This window comes from Hemibagrus wyckioides, linkage group LG03 (assembly GCF_019097595.1).
Source record: "Hemibagrus wyckioides isolate EC202008001 linkage group LG03, SWU_Hwy_1.0, whole genome shotgun sequence".
NCBI classification, from domain to species: Eukaryota; Metazoa; Chordata; class Actinopteri; order Siluriformes; family Bagridae; genus Hemibagrus; species Hemibagrus wyckioides.
The window spans coordinates 22,254,414-22,278,149 of record NC_080712.1 but is presented as its reverse complement, the minus strand read 5'-3'; the positions used below and the strand labels follow the sequence as shown (position 1 = coordinate 22,278,149).

At 40.5% G+C, this 23,736-nt stretch overlaps 1 protein-coding gene across 4 annotated transcripts in view; it reads right to left on the bottom strand.

Annotated features, from left to right (window-relative positions):
• dctn1b (dynactin 1b) overlaps positions 1-21,799 on the bottom strand; it is a 28,801-nt gene extending 7,002 nt beyond the window's left edge. For 2 of the 4 annotated variants that reach the window (XM_058386621.1, XM_058386625.1), the window contains exons 1-21: positions 21,371-21,799; positions 18,626-18,877; positions 18,431-18,509; positions 16,912-16,943; positions 13,695-13,715; positions 10,027-10,044; positions 9,229-9,249; positions 8,571-8,741; positions 7,430-7,627; positions 6,963-7,167; positions 6,742-6,820; positions 6,490-6,649; positions 5,897-6,001; positions 5,190-5,381; positions 4,952-5,068; positions 4,695-4,847; positions 3,928-4,088; positions 3,674-3,842; positions 3,371-3,439; positions 467-679; positions 126-287 (exon numbers count right to left, since the gene is read on the bottom strand). In XM_058386621.1, the coding sequence (XP_058242604.1) occupies positions 126-287; positions 467-679; positions 3,371-3,439; positions 3,674-3,842; positions 3,928-4,088; positions 4,695-4,847; positions 4,952-5,068; positions 5,190-5,381; positions 5,897-6,001; positions 6,490-6,649; positions 6,742-6,820; positions 6,963-7,167; positions 7,430-7,627; positions 8,571-8,741; positions 9,229-9,249; positions 10,027-10,044; positions 13,695-13,715; positions 16,912-16,943; positions 18,431-18,509; positions 18,626-18,877; positions 21,371-21,418 (2,625 nt within the window). In that variant the 5' untranslated portion in view covers positions 21,419-21,799. The remainder of the gene's footprint in view (positions 1-125; positions 288-466; positions 680-3,370; positions 3,440-3,673; positions 3,843-3,927; positions 4,089-4,694; positions 4,848-4,951; positions 5,069-5,189; positions 5,382-5,896; positions 6,002-6,489; positions 6,650-6,741; positions 6,821-6,962; positions 7,168-7,429; positions 7,628-8,570; positions 8,742-9,228; positions 9,250-10,026; positions 10,045-13,694; positions 13,716-16,911; positions 16,944-18,430; positions 18,510-18,625; positions 18,878-21,370) is intronic. The other 2 variants (XM_058386622.1, XM_058386624.1) reach the window with 2 other exon arrangements.
• Positions 21,800-23,736: the final 1,937 nt, after the last annotated feature.

The window sequence follows — 23,736 nt, the reverse complement described above, 5'->3', positions numbered from 1 at the left end:
AATGAATTTCAAAGTTAAAATTATAATCACACTAACACACACACTTTCTCTCTCTCTCTCTCTCTCTCTGTCTTTTTCCCTCTCATTTATCCATGCTGCACACACACAGACACACAAGCACTCACCTGTTCAGCTGCTTTGAAGGCCATGTCCTCCAGTTTAAGCACTGGCAGACCCTCGTGTTCACCGAGTGGTGCGATGAGCTGAGCGCCTGCTGCAGCCACCTCCTGCAGCACAGCATTCACCCAAGCCAGCTGCCTTCTGCTTTCTGCCAGCGTCTCACTCACCTGCCCACACACACACACACACACTGTGTCATCAGCCATGCCTGTCCACTTTAGGTTTTAGTCATAAACATGCATTAAAGCAGGTCTGAAATTCTAGTTTATACATGAGAAATTTAAGCGTGTGTGTGAGTGTGTCAGCAAAAATATGTGTGTATGTTCACACGTGTGTGTGTATAAACCTGAGGCCCAAAGCTGAGAGCAGCAGGGATGCCTGGAGCATCAGTGCCTGGCATGCGGCGGCGGATCTTTTTGCAGAACTGGCGAATGTCACTACAAGAAGTGTCCAGATCTTTAAGCAGTATAGAAAATGGTGTTTCTCCTTCTCCAGCATGCAGGAAGGCGCGCAGACGACCCACCTCCACCGCCATGCAGTCCAGAGCACTCTGGGTAAACTGCAGAGACACAGGGATATGAGAGTGCGGTGGTAGGAGCAAATAATTCTGTGCTATTACAAAAAAGATCACAGCTGTAGCCTTAAGAAATATCTTTGTGTATGTGTGTGCTTGAGTGTGTGTGTGTGACTCCATGCAATTATGTTTTCATATCCTACTCCACATAGTTTTTTTAGTCTGTTACATAACACATCAACTAGTCTCAATATCAAAGAGCCTTCTGAAGAATAGAACTGAATTTCGTCGCGCTAACAATAACCAAACGTTATTGTTCGAGCAAATGGTTTTGAGAAGAAAAACCAAACAATGTTTGTTTAGATAAAGAATCTTCTCAATTTGATGAATTCCATAAAAAAAAAGAAGTTCAGAATACGACTAGGGGTACTGTTAGCATAGAATTTTTTGATTGTCCTCATTAAATCTTTAATGATCTTTTAATTATGAGACTTAAGCAAGCTGATGTTCTGCTTGTGGTGTCAATGAGGTAAGAGATTCATACACTATATTGCCAAAAGTATTCGCTCACCCATCCAAATAATCAGAATCAGGTGTTCCAATCACTTCCATGGCGACAGGTGTATAAAATCAAGCACCTAGGCATACAGACTGTTTTTACAAACATTTGTGAAAGAATGGGTCGCTCTCAGGAGCTCAGTGAATTCCAGCGTGGAACTGTGATAGGATGCCACCTGTGCAACAAATCCAGTCGTGAAATTTCCTCGCTCCTAAATATTCCACAGTCAACTGTCAGCTGTATTATAAGAACGTGGAAGTGTTTGGGAACGACAGCAACTCAGCCACGAAGTGGTAGGCCACGTAAACTGACGGAGCGGGGTCAGCGGATACTGAGGCGCATAGTGCGAAGAGGTCGCCAACTTTCTGCAGAGTCAATCGCTACAGACCTCCAAACTTCAAGTGGCCTTCAGATTAGCTCAAGAACAGTGCGCAGAGAGCTTCGTGGAATGGGTTTCCATGGCCGAGCAGCTGCATCCAACCCATACATCACCAAGTGCAATGCAAAGCGTCGGATGCAGTGGTGTAAAGCACGCCGCCACTGGACACTAGAGCAGTGGAGACGCGTTCTCTGGAGTGACGAATCGCGCTTCTCCATCTGGCAATCTGATGGACGAGTCTGGGTTTGGCGGTTGCCAGGAGAACGGTACTTGTCTGACTGCATTGTGCCAAGTGTAAAGTTTGGTGGAGGGGGGATTATGGTGTGGGGTTGTTTTTCAGGAGCTGGGCTTGGCCCCTTAGTTCCAGTGAAAGGAACTCTGAATGCTTCAGCATAACAAGACATTTTGGACAATTCCATGCTCCCAACTTTGTGGGAACAGTTTGGAGCTGGCCCCTTCCTCTTCCAACATGACTGTGCACCAGTGCACAAAGCAAGGTCCATAAAGACATGGATGACAGAGTCTGGTGTGGATGAACTTGACTGGCCTGCACAGAGTCCTGACCTCAACCCGATAGAACACCTTTGGGATGAATTAGAGCGGAGACTGAGAACCAGGCCTTCTCGTCCAACATCAGTGTGTGACCTCACAAATGCGCTTCTGGAAGAATGAAAAATTCCCATAAACACACTCCTAAACCTTGTGGACAGCCTTCCCAGAAGAGTTGAAGCTGTTATAGCTGCAAAGGGTGGACCGACGTCATATTGAACCCTATGGATTAGGAATGGGATGTCACTTAAGTTCATATGCGAGTCAAGGCAGGTGAGCGAATACTTTTGGCAATATAGTGTATGTAACAATAATATGTACAAAATGAACGCAAACTCAGACATGTTACATTTTCGGTCTGTTCAGAGCTAAAGATAAAAAATGACCACTTATGTGGAGGCACAGGCTTATGTTTGGTTATGATTGGTGCGCTAAAAAACATCCATTCATCCATTTATTCATTTTTTATCCTACACAACGTCACAGGGAGCCTGCAGTCTATCCCAGGGCACTCAGGGTACAAGGCAGGGGACATCCTGGATGAGGTGCCTACACATCACGGCACAATCACACACTCACTCACACACACCTTCACAATGATGATTTAGAGATGCCAATCAGTCTAAAACATGTCTTTGGACTGGGGAAGGAAACAAGAGTGGCAGAGGAAGGCACAATAGCTAGGAAAAGGGTGTATGAGGTGTGAATACACACTGGATAGGATACCAGTTCATCACAGGGTTCTAGTTCATCACAGGGTGCTACACACACATGTATAAAGTTCACCCATAGCTATATTTTTTGGGTGAAGGAAAACAGAGAACCTGGAGGATCCCCAGACAGACACATAGGAAACATGTGAAACAGCATAAAATAAGACAAGCTCAGGATCGTACTGGCAACCCTGCAGATGACCTGTGGGCCAAGTACAAATCTGCCATCTTTTAAATAGGGCAGATCTCATCTGGCTTCACTCTGTCTGTGCCCTACATAGGACTTAAAGTAATTAAGTTGAATGCCCTACCTAGTGTCCTCGCAAACAGTGTAGAAAGACATTCACCATAGAAAAAGCACATCTGCTTGATTTTGTATTCAAACAGCATTTCATGTCTATCTATGTGATAGAACTTCTCCTACTTTCTCCTACAATACTTTTAGTCTAAGTTTTTGCTGAGGCTTGTGAGCAGCGCTCAAAGTGAAGGAGGGCTATTAGTCTAAATTGGAAATTCTGTTTGTGTGTGTGTCTTACTTTTATATGGTCAGCCAGCTGCATGGTGCAGTTCTCTGCTTGTTCGGCTAAATGAATGCTATAAAGGTGCTGCAGACACAAAACAGAACATCATTTTGTACCATACTGAGTATCTCTGTCTATGATATGATAATTCTGCAACAGTAAGTGTAGTATTTACTAAACACTAAAAATAATGTCTGTCATTGATTTAACCTACATACATTTAACTAAGACAGTCTGAGCATCAAGCAACATGAAGAGCAAGACATTTGTACTGTGTGTGTGCATGTGTGTGTATGTGTGTGTGAAAGAGTGAAATACCTGATAATATTTAATGGCCTTAGTAAGTGGCTCCACATTCACAGTTTCATCCAGTTGATCCTTGTGCAGTAAATCAATGAGGAAGTCCAAAGAACGCTCGTGCACACACATCTCAGAGTATAGGGAACCCACACGTTTATATACCTCCACATTACACTGATTAAGGGCACTACAGAGAGAGAAAAAGTACATTCAGCACAAACATTACTGCTGTTCTATTACCTTAACAGGACAGTTTAAGTGTGTGTACGCACTATTCATATTTGTGCAGTGTTGCCTGAAGCAGACTCAGAGAGTAAACAAGTCCAGCAGCAAAGCTGAGCTGTTCGCCCATGGCCCCTCTCATCCCCGGCCTCTGAGAGCAGTTCTCAGTAAGATCAAACTTCTCCTGCGCCTGCTTACTGATCAGCTCTGCCTGTAACACACACACACACACACAATACCTTAAAACGGGGCTTCTCTCTCCCAAAAAGGGATCACTTTAAGTGTATATATATAAAAAGAAAGTAAAATGCCCATCCCTTATATAAAAAGCAGCAGAGATTTATTCTGAAGATGAACCAGCAAGTAAATTATTAGGCACATTTGGCAAATGTGTACCATATAATAATACATAAGCTAATCATTTAATGAAGCCATTAGAGCTTTTTTACTCCTGAACTTTCTACCCACAAAACCAAAACTAGTTGTCTTAGCTTTTAAATTTAAAACATTTATATCATGTATAAATACTGCTTCCTAGTTTTATTAAAACTGCAATTTAATTAAGCTGACGTTATTCGGATTTGGTTTATTTGTATTAATGTGACCACCGTCATTTTAAATCTGTTCAATTAAAGTGACCAGTCGATTATATCTATACTAACTGAATAAAAATTCTATAAATCATAACCACTCTTACAGTATTTTATAGTAATCTCCACCATCGAGTCATTAATAAAACCTTCATAATACCTAGGGCCTTAAAACACACAATAGTAAACCACAATAACACACACACACACACACACTCATAGAGTACCTTACAGATGAGTCTAGGAATAAGCAGCAGGACTAGGATGCAGTCATGATCTCCTCCGTGTCTTAGGAAGGATTCGGGCATGAAGGAGGTGAGAAGAGCCACCTGTCTGTTCGCCTGAGTCACTTCCATCTTACGCAACTCCATCTCAATGGCCTGGGATAAAACACACACACACACACACACACACACAGGCAAACAATAGTACAGTTGTTCCTGGAAGACAGTTTCTGAGTGTGCCGTACGTGTATGTGTTGAACCTTGGCATATGCTTTGGTTTCTGCAAACTTGATCTTGAAGTCGAAGATCTCGGCAGGCTGCTGCTGCTGTGGCTCAGCGGTGGCCTCCTGTTGGCTCATCAGCTCTCTGTTCACTTCCTACACACATACACCAAAAAAAACACACATAAACTAAGGCAGACTTAAACTGATATGCTGAGGTATTCACTTTTAATAAAAGACGTGAGTGCTGATACTGTAGTGTGATGGGCAGCAGTACCTGCAGGTGTGCGGTCAGCTCTCTGTATTTCTGAATGGTGTGTTGGTAATCTGCCACAGTCTCTTGCGCCGCTTCCACACGTTTGTCTGCCTCTCGCACACTGGCTGCGCTCAGATCCAGCTGCTCCCTCAACTCCAGCTCCGTCTCTCTGGCGTTCTCCTGCAGCTCGTCATTCATCTCATTAATGGCCTCCTACAATGTAGATACACAGACAAGCACATGCACATTTAGACACACAGCTGAGAAAGAGATACAGCTTACTATGCATAAATACACACAGCAGGGGTTGCCAGCATTTCTGATAGGAATAATATTACTCATTTTTGTTAATATACAATAATATTAAATTCATGTTAGAATTTTTTAAAGCCAAAACTCATCAAGGAGAAAAATGGAGAAGTAGCAATGTGGTGACATGTCAGCAGGTTTCTAAAACAGGACTGGTGTTTACAGATGTTCAATACGTGTTTAACATTTTATCAAATTATCAATTACTTCCTTTCTATTAATTAGACATTTTGTTAGTTAGCATGCTGTATATGATGAACTTGTGACTCTCACCAACAGATACTAAGATACTAAGACAGATTTAGTCCATACTACCACAGTGTGTGTGTGTGTTTATTGTAAGTAATTCTTCAGGATGTTAACTAACGGACTGATAGATAAACTCTATCTTTTCCCTCAGTAGAAATGCGTCTTCTCACCAGGTCAGTAACAGCCTCTCTGAGCTCTCGCACTTTCTCTTCCAGGTCCAGATTTCGTTCAGTAAGAGTTTCCACCATCTCTTCTGCTCCAAGAGCTGCATCCACCTACAACACACATACATACACAAACTTAAATCAACATGCCATCCTTTATATTTCTCCTTCCACAAGCCTACTGTTGTTTCTCCAGTTATTTCAGCTGAAGAATTCACTTTGACAATTATAAAACCTCGTGATCGTCTCATTGATTTTGGAGCTTCAGAATTGTCTTAATTAGTTCCATCAAATTATGTACTTCATATGATTTATATGATCAAGTCTCATTAGCATTGGTGAACATGTTCAGCCTATATGGTGGAGTTACAGTCCTACATATGTTCCAGAGTTCTCTAGGTAAATGTGGTAGCGTAGTTAAGGCATTGGACTACTGATTGGAGTACACTGATGTGATACACTAATGTGAGTTCAAATCCCAGGTCCACTGAACAAGGCCCTTAACCCTCAATTGCTCAGTGGAAAACAGAGATAAAATGTAAATTGCTCTGCCAAATGCCATTATTTTAAACGTAAATGTTGTTGGAAGCTCAGTGCACCTGCTCTTTCAGCTCGTCTATGGTCTTCTCTGCCATCTTCATTTCCTCTTGCATTTTCTCTTTCTGCATCCTCATTGCCTCCAGCTCAAAGTTCTTCTTCTCCATCTGTTTCTGCAGCTTCAAGTGCTCCTGTTTCTCAGAGGCTGACAGGTCGCGCATCCTGACACACATACACAAGCAGATGAATATCTGGAACCAAACAGCTGCCAAGGCAGGCTTTGCTACAGACCCTGTGACTACATTACAACACACCTGACCAAGGCCTCCTTCAGACGGGCATTTTGTTCCTCCAGTTGTTTCACATGATAACTAGATGCTGCACCATCAGAGCCTGCAAGTCATGAGCCATGGTGAATGAGCTAGTTTCTACTAGTGCTCTTTGTGTGTGTGTGTGTGTGTGTGTATGTTAAAGAGTAATAAAGAGAAATAATGAAGCAGTGCATTTGTGTGTAAGTGTATGTACGTACTCATACCTTTCTCCTCTATCTCATGTTTGAGGATCTCCAGATCCATGGTTAGTTCTTCCACCTTCTCTTTAAGTGCGTCCACCTCCTGCTGCAGAGACTCCGCCCTTTCCTCTGCCATCTCTTTATCTAAGGTGGCCATCTCTATAGCATCTGCAGTGTCTGCCATCTCCTCCATATAATGCTCCTTGGCTTCTAAAGCCTCTTTTGCTTCCTACCATAAAGACATTAGATAAAATCAGTATTAGATAATATCTGACATCTTATTGATTGTGTGAGAGGTCAGTCAAGATGTGTGTGTGTTGTAATGCATCTCCTCAATTATTAGGTTAACAGGACCTGCATTACCTTTTTAACATGGCGCCACAAGCTTGTCTTCACTTCATATATAAAGACACTGATTTGGCTCTTTGCGTGTGTATGTGTGTGCGTGTGTGTGTGTGAGTGTGTGTGTGTGTGTGTGTGAGTGTGTGTACCTTTTTGGCCTCTTTGAGTTGTTTCTGTAGCTCATTTTGCTGCTCCTGCATCTTGCTCTTCCACTCCTGTAGCTGCTCCAGCTGGATCTTATGCTTCTCCAGCTCCTTTAGCTTGACCTTATCCTCTGCCCGCTTCATCCGCAGAGTCTCCAGCTTCTCTTCCAGATCTTTCACCTGTGCCCGTAGAGCCTCCTCTTCCTGATCACACACACACATACCTCTTAGTTAAAAGGCACTGAGAGAATTCTGTGTCGGAAAAGAAAACATTTACAGGAGCTGAGACACTTTATGTTGTAATATGTTGTATCAAGGCAGAATTATAAAATTACACCCAATTCCCCATTACCATATACCCACATGCTAGTTGGCAAACCCTGTATTGCACAACAGCCACCAATCTGAGCAGGTGAGAGCTAATTGCCATGCTAGCCAACTTAGATGCTGGCTATAATCACACAATGTTACAATTAGCCTAAGGTTTACTATCTTGCTAAAGTGGTTGGATAAATATTTGGGTAACACATGTTAGACTAATAAAATAGTTGCCTTAAAGGTAGCAAGCTTGCAAGCAAAGCTGCATAAAAAGTATGTAGAAAAGTAGCATTTCCATAAGAAAAGTATTATAGTTGCCAGTTTGCTAGGGTGTTTATCCGCTTATATAACTCACTTATTATTGGATACCTTATAAGTAAACTTAAATAGTGACTAATCAGGAAAGATATCATTTGATAAATGCATTACTTAGCTGGCTAAATTTATCAAATTAGTTGAGTTAGGTAATGCTGCCGGTTCTTTTATATATAAGCACATACAGCTCAGTGTCTCATGTCCTCCTGTGGTCGATACACAGTATAGGAGTATTACACTGAACCATACACACAATTCATGAAAATAAACAGTTAAATTTAATATAAACCCTTTATTGCCTTAATCCTGAACTGCAAAAACAAAACCACAGAAGAAAACTGACATGAATCTAGACAGCACTGTCTCAGTGTAGTGTGAAAAATCATAAGCACTCAATGAATAATGAAAGACCTTTGGTTGAAATATTTACACATTATGACGTGCATAAACACACCAGTAAAAATGATGTAGAACCCGAATCCTAGAAAGATAGCAAAAGACTGGTGTGTCCCACCTTACTGGGGGCAGGGATGGGTGGAGCTCCAGGGGAAGGAAGTGTCCCAACAGGGGAGGGGATAACAGGAGCAGCCAGTGGGGTCTGAGCAGGTGTGCTGGGCTCACTGCTGCTCATCTCTCCTGCTGAAGCTGAACCAGAACCCACCTTCACTCCAACACCTGCACGTGCCTGATACACATATACACACATACACACACACACAAAGCATAGGTTGGGTATCATATGGTGCCAAGTTTATATTCTTAGTACACATGAACTCATATATATATATATATATATATATATATATATATATATATATATATATATATATATATATATATATATATTGGCCCATGTTTCTTAAAAATAACAGAAATGTATATGTTTGTTTGTACTTCTGTTCTTGAGATACGGTATTTAAAAACAGAATGCACACAACAAAATCCAAAGAAATGATAAAGCTATTACCTTTTATTGAAATAAAAGAAATAGTTTAAACCATACAAGTGGTTTGAAACACACATAAAAACGTGAGTACTCAACATAAAGCTTCACTCATCCCACACGAGACTAATTACAGGTGAGAAATATCACACTGTCTCACTGACACTTTCTAACATGTTAAACTAACACAAGCTGATTAGTGTAAACCTTGTTGTGAATTAAAACTCACCTTTGGCCTCCTGGCCGTAGTCTGAGGAGCGAGCACACACACACACACACAGCATTTAGAAAGAGATTTGAAGAGAGAATACAGGTGTCAGGATTATTGAAAAAGACAAGAAGCAGGTTGTGTATGTGTGTGTGTGTATTCTTTATATAACAGTTCTAGCATTAGCACACACATTTCTCAAGAACAATTCTGGAACAAAAGCTTAGTTACAACATTTTTATTCTCTAATTAGGAAAATCAGCACAGCTGACTGGCACCACCAAGGTCAAACACACACACACACACACACAAGCCTTTTCACAACAGCACTGTTACACTGAGCACACCACAGTTCCTGCACAAACAAAACTCCTCTGTACCTAACTACACACACACACACACACACACACACACAGTTCAACTCATAGAACTCTTTGCCCATATCTTATTTACAAAAAGGTTAATCACTCTTTCAGTCAATAAAATAAAATGGTATTATAAATATTCTTAGTCTTATTTGTCTTATAAATTATAATCATAATCATAGTAATTAGTTTGATAGTTGTATATCATCATCCTGTGGCTAATCGCTAATCCTTAACACAATCTCATTCACAAGTGAAGCCTTTTACTTGTACTGCTGCACTAACAACTTGATCTGCACTTACTCATTCTCTCACACCCCCCAACCCCTTGAACCACACACACACACACACACACATACACACAATCACTCCCTTCATGCGCATTCTTATTTTTATAGTACAGATAAAGAAAAACACAGGAATATGGTATTAGAGCAAATCGGATGCTGTGTACCTTACGAGGAGCAGGCGTCTGTCTCATCATATTGGCAAGTGAAGAGGATAAACACACACAACACACAAACAAATGTGTGTACACACACACACACACACACGGGGCAAAAAGAGAGTAGAAATACAGAAAGGGTTTCAGTCACATTAACAGAGAGACAGAGTGGGAAAAGCAGGCCAAACCTGTAGCAAAGCCACAAACACACAGTAGCAGGCAAGCTGGGTCCAGACTCAAACACACACACAGACACACGCAAACACAAACGGTGCTGCAGGTAATCAGAACTGCTAAATCCTGTTCTCTCTCCCTTTGCTGCAGTATCCAAATCCTCGATTTGTTTTCACCAGCAGTCAGAGTTTCATCTCTACTACTCGACTCGTCTCTCTGATTACAGCATTGTCATCTTTCTGCAGAGCAGCCATCGCTCTCTCCCTCAGCATCCATCTCTCTCTCTCTCTCTCTCTCTTCCTCGCCTCTCCCTTAGTCTCCTCCTCTCTCCCTCCCTCTCTCTGTTGCTCTTTTGTGCCTACAGCTGCCTCGCCATCACATTACATCACAAGCCTCCCTCCCTCCTGAGTGTTAGAGAGAGGAACAAGAGGGGAGAGAGAAAGAGAGAGAGAGAAAGAGAGAGAGAGAGAGAGAGAGAGAGAGAGAGTGAGAGAGAGAAGGGCGGGTGAGGGGAAGGGGGAACTAATGGAAGTCTGCCCTGTATCCTAGCAACATTTCACTGGTATCTCTCCATGGGTTAATTACATTACATTGTACAGGTGTGGTGTACACAGAGGCCACAATTTTAGCTTCACTTTTTTTTCTTTACCAATGTTCTGGGATCCTACGGCATTCCATTTGTGTCTGAATTTGTGCACTTAGTGTGAGCAGATGCAGACACATCCGAATATCGATCCCACAGACATCGAAAGAAGAGAAGAGAAGAGCACCGCAGTTTAGAGACAGATTGATAGATCAGATTACGGCTCTGCAGAGTGCAGAAAGATGGTGTGATAATTAGATGACGTTAGAAGGATTTTGCTTTCCTACATCTGTTCATCCAAAAAAAAAAAAAAAAGTTTTATTCTAAACCTTTGTGTATCTTATTCACTTCTACTCTGCCTTTTACAGCATGTACTTCAGTGCTTCATAGAAAAATAACTTACAGTGGATTTGATAACAGTAACTGTTTGTTGGTTGGTTTCTGGACTTCCGAACACTGGAGTTGATATTAAACTCTAAATAAGTGGCTATAAACTTTAAACCACACTAACCTGGCGTATTAGTGCCAAATACATTGTAAATCATGAACATAAGTCTTAAATCAGACGATTGTGTTTAGGTTCTTGGTACAAATCTTTTTCAGTATATTGACTATGTGGAGTTTGTAACCCACAGACATTAGCCGACTTTCAGTGTCTTTGATAAGAAATCTCTGCAGAGGCACTGCCAGCCATTTTCAGTTTCTATTTGTTTCAGTATGTCAGATACACTATATGGCCAAAGGTTTTGGGACGTCTGCCTTAACATGCACATGAACTTTAATAACATCCCATTGTTAATGCGTCTGGAGGTCTGTAGCTATTGACTCTGCAGAAAGTTGCAGACTTCTGGAGACTGTATGCGCTGACCCTGCTCTGTGATTTCCACTTTGATTCCCAATTGCTTCCATATAATACCACTATAAAACAGTTGACTGTGGAATATTCAGTATTGAGGAAATGTCACGAATGGACTTATTGCACAAGTGGCAACCCATCACGCTACCATGTTTAAATTCACTAAGCTCCTGAGAGCGGTCTATTCTTTCACAAATGTTCGTAGAAGCAGCCTGCATGCGTAGGTGCTTGCTTTTATACACCTGTGGCTATGGAAGTGATTGAAACATCTGAATTTAATGATTTGGAGGGGTGTCCCAATACTTTTGGCAATATAGTGTATATACTATATATACACCGTTTAGGCCATTACATTGCATTAAAGACAAGTAACACTATTCCACTACAATGAATGTCACTTGTGTAATGGGAAAAGGTTATTCTTCATCTAGGTGTTCACTTGGTGAGTGACACTCACAGAGAACTCTTGCTCTTTCTCTATCTCTCTATCTCTTTCTTGTTAGGTTGCTTGTGCATGAACAGTGTTACATTCTTAGAACCTAATTGATCTGACATTCAGTACTTTAACCACATCATACGTGTTTATATTATATTTCAAATTCTATGTAATGGAGTCGTTGTCCTTCGCCTGCTCCCTGTTCAGGGTTGCCAGAGAGGATCATCAGATGCATGTATTTGATTATCGGCACCGGTTTTACGCCAGCTGCCCTTCCTCATTCAACCTTCCCTTTTTATCCAGGCTTGAGACCAGCACTGAGAGCTAACCACTCACAATCTGGGTTGAACCTGACCGACAGCGATGAGAGCACGGGATTCTGCCACTTGACTATTAGGGACCCGTTTACAATGTTGGATATTCATCCACTGGGTTGTTTATGACTTCTGTAAATATATATACATTATGGAAACATATCTGACATCAATGAAAAATTAATGAAAAGGATTTACTGCTATATAAATGCGTAATGCTAGCAAATATAAAAGAAATACAGAGTTCTAGTTACTGCTAGAACCTGTATTGCTGAAACATCAGTAATTGAACACCATTCAGTCATGAAACAAAGTGAACAAAAGCCCAAGAGAGCTGTGACAGGAGTATGACCTCCCTAAGTGGTAGCTCAAATATCACTGAAAGTCTGCTCATCCATTACTCTTTAAATATTATTGTGAGGTTTTTCAAATTTACATCAGAAGGAACAGTGTGTATACAGTATACTGTAAATATACTCTATATAATATTTATATTTTAGATACTACATTATATTGCTTATTAGTGGATATCTGATGCTACCCAAAAGAGAGACCATCTTAGCTCTGTTATGTCTACATTTTTAATACACATACTATTGTCTGGTACAGCACACAAGCAGCCTCTGGTCTGAAATACCAAGTGAATGTTGATGTTAATAAGAAGAGGCTTTGCAGCTTTGATTGTGGGAGCTCGATATTTCAGCGATGACCCGTGGCAGTCTGCAGCATGAAGTACAGACTGAGCTCTGTGCTAAACTGCTTCAGAAAGCACAAGCAGCCAGGTAGACACATGCTCATTTATAAAAGGGCAGATGTGGGCTGAGAAGTGTAGTTTTACTTTTGTCCTTTATACTTTTTAATAATATTTTATAAGATGAAGGACTCCTATGTCCATTAAAGGACTGAAACCTAGACACTGGCTCAAGACTAAATGCTGATACAATCAAGATTCTGTAATGACGACTCCAGACATGGTGATACTTTGCATTCTGTGATTATAATGCCCACATAAACACACATGCAGTAATATGGCATGTGTTGAACTGCAGTCACTTCTCTCTCTGTCTATCTGCATACAAAGGAGCTTCTACACACACATGCCGAATGCTTATACAACTATGCAGCTTATCACAAACTCTTCCGGTCGGACTGCACAGGACCAGCAAACAAGACCAGACTGACAAGGAGTACAAACACACACAGTTACACTGGGTGTGTGTATAGCAGGGTTTGACAGCATGCAGCGGCCCTGGGTGAAGCGGTGGTGTGTGTGGGACGGTCGACTATAAGGGAGTTTAGAAAAACATGCAGCACCTTTTTGGGTTTGGCTCCTCGCTGCATGCTCAGAGGAAGGAGGAAGACGTGAGAAGTCAAAGGTCAATCGATCAGAGTGTCCGAGCAAGTGGAATGTACACACATACACATACCACACTGACCCCCCCCGTCTCTCTCACACTCTTTCTCTCTTTATAATATGGAAAAGAGTTAGTGAGAGACCAGCAGAGAGTACATGAATGTGTGTACTGCTTGAATTTCAGATGGAATACAGTCAGCTCCAGAAATATTCATGTCCTTCATGATCATTAGAAATAACACAGTAATACCCTGAGTTTAGACATACAGTGACACAGCATGGTTTTAATTTATTTTTTTAACACAAAGATGTTGTATAATGGTGTTTCTAAAAAAAAAAAAAAGCCTTTATTGCTTGAACCAAGCCTACCAATAAAGCCTACTAACAATTTTGGAGTCTCTTAATGTGTTCACATGTTTTTTTTTTTTTTTAAGTGTTAATGATCTTGGTTTTCTTTGGAAAGAACAGTGTCAGTTAAAACCACAGCAACCTACAAGTTTCATATCTGACTAATTTCTTCTGCCAGCATTTCAGGCTGCTAATTCTTAGATTTGCTTCTGTCTTCAACTTGAACCACAATTTTTCAAAAGAGCTCGAATAGTCATTACAAAACAGTGATTTTGTATTTAAAGTAAGAAATGTATTAAATTATTTATTTTTCAAAGACAAATTGCTTTTGCATGATCTTTTGAAGAGTGCCAATATTTCTTAAGTTGAGTGTATATGAGGGATAAACAATTAAGCTAAGTTGTGTTTATTTGTCACATTACTGCACAGTGAAATTCTTTCTTTGCATATCCTATCCCTGGAGGTTGGGGTGAGAGCGCAGGGTCAGCCATGATGCAGTGCCCCAGGAGCAGGGTGGGTTAAGGGCCTTGCTCAAGGGCCCAACGGTGGCAGATTGGCAGTGCTGGGGCTTGAACCCCATTCTTCCGATCAATGACCCAGACCCAGAACCTTAACCACTTGAGCTACCACCGTCCCAAAAAAATAACTTTAAAAAAATACCTATTAAATAACTTTCATACACTGCAGTTTTTCTCAACTGCTTACACGTGTTTCAGAAACAGTGTCATTGCTTCTAAATTCCTCAACATGTGTCTCAAAACTAGATATTTTGCACACCACTGTACAGCAGGGTATAAACCTAAGCCTCATCTAAAAAATACACTTATAAGGTGAATTACACACATGAAATTGTATAGTAGACACACTGCACTGATCAACCAATAGCAAGCGGTTAAAGTGTGTATGCTAATGGCATTGTTGTGGAGAATTGTTTCTGATGTATTTCACATTTAAATGAATGAAAGAATGAATTAGGATGGCAATCAAATAAACAATATCTGTCAGTTTATAAAGAAAATTACGCTGGACCTTTCCTTTAATTTCTTATTGGCCAGAACATGTTGTGTTTCATGCACATGCTATCATGCAAAATATGGATGATGACATGGTCAATCTGTGTACATAAATTGCATTTGTCTCCTTATGAAAGAATAAAGGTTTTTGTCCTATTTTTCCACACAATACATCTCTCCTTCTACTGCGAGTTTAATCTCCTTCCTTATCCTCTATTTCTTCTAACCTTTTCCAATACACAACCTTGGACAGGAGGTTATAGCTATACATTGTGCTAAAAGAAAGCATCAGACGTTCTATTATACTTTCTATATAGTGCAATGATCTCTGTATAAGTACAAATAATTCGAATGACTTCATCATTAAATCTGTGTTTAAAGTTGAAGCACATTAAAATAATGTATGTATAATAATTTATATGCAAAATAAAGGGTGTGTATGGAGTGTGTAATGACAGAGTTATAGTAAAAATGTGTTTTGAGTTTTGGGCCAGTGGCTTAAGGCAAAAGAATTAAATCTCATTATTGAGAAATCCAGTGATTTCAACATTTCAATGTGTAAGCATTTATGAAAAACTGCAATAATATTTACACTAAAAAAGAAACATGTACAAAGATAATTGAATGGCAGCTGACTGAGAGATGAGGATTTTTCCAATACAATCTGTAACAATAACCCCCTCTGGTGGATACAAAAGGTAACAATTGTCCATTTTCGATGTAGCCCATAGACACTTTAGCCCATTAAATTGACACAGAAAAAATGATCAGGAAACACTTAGGAATAGCACACATACACAATTCCTTCAAAAGTATTGGAACAGCAATGCCAATTGTTTGGTTTTTGCTATACACCTAACACTTAATATTTGGTTTTATACCTCTTGCTTGCAAAGACGGTGACCCATTGACATCACAGACTATAATGCTTGTACTGCAGGTGCTGTTTGTTTAGGGAATTTTACCCTACGCTCTACTCTTTAAAGAGAAAATGTTGCTCAAGGTCTGGCGACTGACATGGCCAATTAAAACCCTTCCATTTTTCCCCCCGTTTCCCTCTTTTGTTGTGTTGTGTTTGTGTTTTGGGTCATTGTCTTGCTGCATGATGAAGTTCCTCATAATTAGATTGGATGAATTTCTCAGACAGAATGTTTCTGTAGTCTTCTGAATTTATCCCGACTCTACCATTATGAATTACATCATCAATCAGTCATGCAAGCCCAAGCTATGACATTACATCAGGTGATTTTGTACCAGGAGCAGATCCTTTCTTTCTCCACACTTTGGTCTTTCCTTCACTTTTTAGTCTGACCTGTTTGCTGTCTGGTATTTAGTAAAAACCAATGGTTTCTTTCTTTTTCAAGACATTTCAAATTGTTGTATTAGCAATGCCCAGTGTGTGTGCAATGGCTCTGATGGATTTTCCCTGATTTAAATTTCCCTCTTCTCACAGCTTAAAAATGTCTCACTTTTCTCCCATAGACAGCTCTCTGGTCATCATGTTGATTTATCCTTTTTAACAACAAATGTAATCAGCACAGGTTAGTTCCAGAAAACCAAGAACAGATATTCACTGTCTAAACTCTCAATCTAACAGGACACAGGTGGGTAATATGAAACACCTGTCTGGCAGATGTTCCAATAATTTTGATCAAACTCAAAGTGCCATGTTTTATATTGTTCAACACATCTAGATGTAAATATAAGGAAGTGAAAGTTGAAATTCTGATCTAGCAGCTCATATTCTTCTGAACTCAAACCCAAAATGTCTTTCATTTACATAGTGTTTGTTTGTTTGGTAAGACCTGGCACTCACCACTTTATTAGACTTGGGAGCCTCCAGAATCTCTGTGGACAAGGAAAGACATAAAGACAAAAAAAATCTGTGAAGGTCATATTTGTAAATATAATCCAACAAGACTTTAACTTTAATATATATATATATATATATATATATATATATATATATATATATATATACACTATATTGCCAAAAGTATTCGCTCACCTGCCTTGACTCACATATGAACTTAAGTGACATCCCATTCCTAATCCATAGGGTTCAATATGACGTCGGTCCACCCTTTGCAGCTATAACAGCTTCAGCTCTTCTGGGAAGGCTGTCCACAAGGTTTAGGAGTGTGTTTATGGGAATTTTTGATCATTCTTCCAGAAGCGCATTTGTGAGATCACAAACTGATGTTGGATGAGAAGGCCTGGCTCTCAGTCTCCGCTCTAATTCATCCCAAAGGTGTTCTATCGGGTTGAGGTCAGGACTCTGTGCAGGCCAGTCAAGTTCATCCACACCAGACTGTCATCCATGTCTTTATGGACCTTGCTTTGTGCACTGGTGCACAGTCATGTTGGAAGAGGAAGGGGCCAGCTCCAAACTCTTCCCACAAAGTTGGGAGCATGGAATTGTCCAAAATGTCTTGGTATGCTGAAGCATTCAGAGTTCCTTTCACTGGAACTAAGGGGCCAAGCCCAGCTCCTGAAAAACAACCCCACACCATAATCCCCCCTCCACCAAACTTTACACTTGGCACAATGCAGTCAGACAAGTACCGTTCTCCTGGCAACCGCCAAACCCAGACTCGTCCATCAGATTGCCAGATGGAGAAGCACGATTCGTCACTCCAGAGAACGCGTCTCCACTGCTCTAGAGTCCAGTGGCGGCGTGCTTTACACCACTGCATCCGACGCTTTGCATTGCACTTGGTGATGTATGGCTTGGATGCAGCTGCTCGGCCATGGAAACCCATTCCATGAAGCTCTCTGCGCACTGTTCTTGAGCTAATCTGAAGGCCACATGAAGTTTGGAAGTCTGTAGCGATTGACTCTGCAGAAAGTTGGCGACCTCTTCGCACTATGCGCCTCAGCATCCGCTGACCCCGCTCCGTCAGTTTACGTGGCCTACCACTTCGTGGCTGAGTTGCTGTCGTTCCCAAACACTTCCACGTTCTTATAATACAGCTGACAGTTGACTGTGGAATATTTAGGAGCGAGGAAATTTCACGACTGGATTTGTTGCACAGGTGGCATCCTATCACAGTTCCACGCTGGAATTCACTGAGCTCCTGAGAGCGACCCATTCTTTCACAAATGTTTGTAAAAACAGTCTGCATGCCTAGGTGCTTGATTTTATACACCTGTGGCCATGGAAGTGATTGGAACACCTGATTCTGATTATTTGGATGGGTGAGCGAATACTTTTGGCAATATAGTGTATATATATATATATATATATATATATATATATATATATATATATATATATTATTATTAAACACATGTATACACTGGATTCCTATAAATGGCCATAAAGAGAAGCTCACCTCGCTTAGGCACTTTAGTCGTGGCAGCTTCAGGAGTATCAGGCGATGTTGTGTCTGCTCCATCCTCTACCAACTGGATCTACATTAGAATAAAAGGATAGAAGTTATGGAAAGGATAGAAGTTATGGAAAAAAAGGATAGAATAAAAGGTGCGTAGTTTCCAACGACAATTCTTATAATAAGCAATATGTTTACCTGTGACTGCCGCACAAATATCCCGTGGTTCTCAAGGCAGGTGAAGTAACGCTTGCCTTGCACAGTGCCATCGTTCTTGCCTCTGGCCTCCTCCAGGATGACTCCAACCCATTTCCCCGAGGCAAAGAGAGTATTGCCGATGTAGGCCACGGTGCCACGATGACCCTTGCCAATGACCTCCACTATAGAGCCCACCTTCACTGGCCGTCCTCCTCCATCTGAACTCATCCTGCTGCTGCCACTACTAGTAGTCTGAGAGACAGGCAGAGAGAGAGAAAAATAATGTATAATACAATTAATACAGGGTGAAGTATTATAGATTTTTTTTCTTTAATATTTGATCTGCAAAATACTGCTCTGCCCATTGGAAGAGAAGAATGAAGTAGTGTGGGTATTACTAACCAGCACTGCAATGCAGAACTGATAAATCACTTACATTCTGAATTTAAATTTCAGTTCAAACTATAACTCAGACAGAACAAATCCTCCAGCTCCTCATTGCTCGCCTCAGAGAAAGTAGTCCAAATACCTGCATTCATTTCACAGCACACAGAGACACAACTAGCAGGGATGCAGTTCTTCAGAGACATGCTCCATATTCATTCTCTGTTTAGTTAGATACTCCTCTTTTGTTGCGCCAAAAGCATGAGCAAAAGAGACGTTCAAAAATAGTGGACATAACATTAAAGACACTGTCAGCTGAAGTGAATAAGATTGATTATGACTTTATAATGGCACTTATCAAGGGGTGGGATAAATTAGGCAGCAAGTGAAGAGTCAGTTGATATTTTAGAAGCAGAAAAATGGGTAAGAGGAAGGATCTTAAAATGGCAACTTTGAGTATTTTGACAAGGTCTGAATTGTGATGACTAGATGACAGAGTCAAAGTAATTCCTAAACAGCAGGTCTCGTTGCTTGTTGCAGTGGTTATTATAAACCAAAAGTGGTCCAAGGAAGGACAACCAGTGAACCAGCGACAAGGTCATGGACTCCCAAGTCTCACTGATGTGCTTAGAGAGTTGGGAAGTAAAGATTATCCCATATGGTCCAATTCCACAGAAGAGCTTCTATAGCACAAATTGCTGAAAAAATTTGCTATGATTGAAAGATGTCAGAACACACAGTACATTGCAGCTTGCTGCATATGGGGCTATGTAGCTGCAGACTGGTCAGAGAGCTCAAGCTGACCTTTCTGACCATGGTCACATAAGCATTAGAACTGGACCATGGAACAGTTGAAGAATGTGGCCTGGTATGATGAATCCTGCTATCTTTTACATCATTTGGACAGCCGGGAGTATGTGAATCACTTAACTGGGGAAGAGATGGCCCTAGGATGCACTATGAGAAGAAGGCAAACCAGTGGTTTCAGTGTGATGCTCTGGGCAATTTTTCTGGGTCCTGGCATTCATGTGGATGGTACATTGGCCCATTGCACGTACCCAAACATTGCTGTAGACATGTAGATAAGGACACCCCTTCATGGCAACGGTATTCCCTAATGGCAGTGTTGTCTTTGAATAGGACAGTACACCATGACACACTGCAAAAACTGTTCAGGCACTTGGTCTGTAAATTCTAAATCTATTTGAGCATCTGTGGGATGTGCTAGACAAAAATCAGATCCATGAAGGCCCCACCTCAAAACTAACAGGACATAAAGGATCTGCTGATGACATCTTGATACCAGTTTTGGTAGCACAAGGGGGACCTTCACAGTAATAGGCAGAGACAGGAAGAGTTTGAAACTAAAAACTCCTCCAGGAGATGGACCAATGGGTTATGATGGTGACTCAGCAAATACTGGAGGTGACTAAAAGGAGAGAGAAAGTGTGAACTGTTTTAATGACTAAGCAAGTTGGTGTCTTGTAATAAATATTTAAATACAGTTAAACAAAGAAGTGCATTTTCATGTATGATTTGTCTTGTTTCAGTGACCGTACTGTGTGTGTGTGCATGTGTGTGTGCGTGCTTATGAGTCTCTGTATCATGGAATAAACAGGACTGTATATGTGCACAGGCCTCACTGGGAGCAAACAAATGCTTCAAATCATACCTTTTTGACCAAGCCACCCTGACAGACTGTTACATATTTTTACAGGGCTGCAGCATTGGAAAACTTTGTGTGTGTGTGCGTGTGTTCTTTTATTCTTGGATGTAATATGTGATTATCAACAATGGTTCAGGAAACACACACACACACTTGTACTAAAACAGTAAACTCATCATTTGATGTACCCAGCAGAACTCCATAATTTTAGACACTGTAAAAACATCAAATTAGCTGTTCTGTATTTGCTGAAAATAGGACAATTGGATAAAGTGTTAGATACTGTGTTTTCTTAAAACAAAAGGCTTATAACAAAGCATTTTCTACAACTGTAGAAAATCTCATATTATAATAATAATTATGACGACCTAAAATAAAGAAATGACAGATACACATACACACATTCTAACTGAGTCCTGAATTCAATAATATATTAATTATCTATACATCCCAAAAATGAGCTCACTGAGTGACATCATCATGTGTCATTTCAGTACACTTCCGGTCACGCTATACTACTTAGGAGAGCACAGTCCCAATCTGATGTTACTCTTCCCCCAAATACAAAGCCACTCAGCCACATGGAACCATCAATATCCAGTATCATTTGACATTACACAAAGACATGTCCTTCTTTAAGGTGCACAGAAAATAAATAACAGACACAAGGTAAAGGTATCTGTATAATTATTTACCTGTTTGTGACTCACCCTGCTGTAAGTGTACCTCTTCATTTGAGACATGCCGCTCCAGTATTGTTGATGACTCCCTGCTCTTCTCTAGACAGCAATATGGTCTCTACCTCTCTGTCTCCCTGTCACACTCCCTACCTCCTCTGTCTTCCATCACACATCACTCTGTCTTCTCTCCATCTGTATGATGGCTGGATGAAACTTGCAGTCTGCTCTTGGTCCAGCAGAACGAAGCCTGATCCAGGAGAAGGCCAGCACCACTGCTTGATGCTCACTGATGAACAGACAATCAGTGCATACTGCCTTGAAAGCTAAATGTGTGTGTGTGTGTGTGTGAATGGGAGCTGTCTAAGAGGACTTGTCTATCAGGGAGAACAGTGTATATGGATGTATAGTGTGTATCCGGTGCTGGTGGGGGAGTGCGTGTGGAGAGCAATGCTACTGCGCTATTGCCTGTGCTTTCTGTGAGAGAGCCAAAAAAATCCAGTGCTGGGTCCTAAAGCCCTCCATTACACAGAAGCTTACACATGCTTATAAAAGCATGCGTGGAGGTACTAATAAGCACAAGTGAATCATCAGAAATAAGCATTCACACATTCGAGCATTTAAACCCATACACAAAGATATCCCATGTAATAAAATAAATATTGTAATAAAATATTTATATCAGCTTAAGCAGAACCACAGTTTAGAGTTAAGAGGACACCATTAAGAGTATCTTCTGTATATTATAAACAGACCATTTAGTCACTGATTTAATATCATTGATATCATTGGTTACATTGCAGTCATCGCCAAAATTTGGGAAGCAATACAATCTCTTATATGAAGGGTCAGGTATAACTATGTTATTGCACAGTGATAAAACATATATAACACATTATCTCTCATTGCCATAACTCTTCTACTTGCTTCTCAAAAGTCCTAAAACTGTAGCCCAATTTGTCACATATTCATTCCATTGTATACATTTGGCAGCACTATGATTCAAAGTTTACAAATCTTAACCCATATCTCTAATAAACCATCACCGATAAAGCATTCCAGTTGTGTTACTCTACAGTAAGACTTCACGACTGCATTTCATACCATATGATTCATTCTCCTGTGGTATTAGGACAGTTATTAGTTCTGTAACCGAAACTGGACACCTAACCATGCTCTGTGATCCAAGTGGGATCATTTCACTCCACCAATTCAATCACAAAGAAGTCAGCTCTTAGTTGTTCTTTTTCCCATGCTGTTAACGTCAATAAACGTGAACGTGTTCAATAGGAAAGGTCACTTTAAGGCAGCGAGCTGGAGGAAGGTGGCCTCCCTATTCAGCCTTTCTCTTCTGCTGCAGGCCTGCTTCAATGTGACGCAGCTCTTAACAAAAAGCCAAAGAGACAGAGCAGTGTGCAACCTCAGCTGACGAGAGTGCCACAGACACATACACACATACACGCACAGAAGGATTAGCACACATTATGAGCTAAAACTGCAATGCAGCATTTATAGCTTTTCTTTTAAAAATTCTGCACTGAAACAACTAGGAGCAGGTGAAAGATTGATGTGAAAGACAGACTAATTCATAGACTGATTGGATCCTCCACTGTCTCATTACATATGCAGTATCCAGCAAAATTACACCACAGTTACCGTTGAACAAAATGTACATCCGTGTGGTTACTAATGTACCTTGGCTGTGTCTGTTATATTCCCTGGACAGATCTCCAGCTAAGTGGGTCATTCATCTAGGCAGACATCCTAATGACAGGAACTACAGACAGACCCATTGAAGGGAAAAGTAGAAAGAGGACTGATCAGATGAGCTAAGAAGACATGAGGGACATGTAAAAAAAAAAGTAGAGGAAAATGTTAAAAAGTGTAGTAGAAAAATTAGATGCACACTGTTGAGGTTCTTCTTTAATAAGCACCTGTTTAAATCTACATCTTACAGAAATAGAAAAGGTAAGTCCTTCCTGAAAGACCTTGGCTAAAGCATGCATCAGTTTAAGAGACTAAAACATAAAGGTCGAAGATGTCTATAGTAAAATCCTAATTTTTGCATATTTTTAACCAGGGCATTCATATGTTGTAATTTTCCATATGTGGTCATATTTATAATTGGACAGCATAATTATTAGTATGTGAATGCTGAAACCCCAACTAAAGGAAGCCAGGTATTTAGATGAAAGCAATACACAACTTTGCATTAAGCCTTATGTTGCGCTGAAAAAGTGTAAGTCTTCTTCATTGTAATGGTCATAGGCTGTGTCCAATCAGCAATGAGCATGTGATGTTCAATAAGGACCTAGCATTCTGCTTTGACTTCATATCAACATGTTTCTGAATTTGTGTTCTGTTTTGTTAAAGTCTTCAGAATT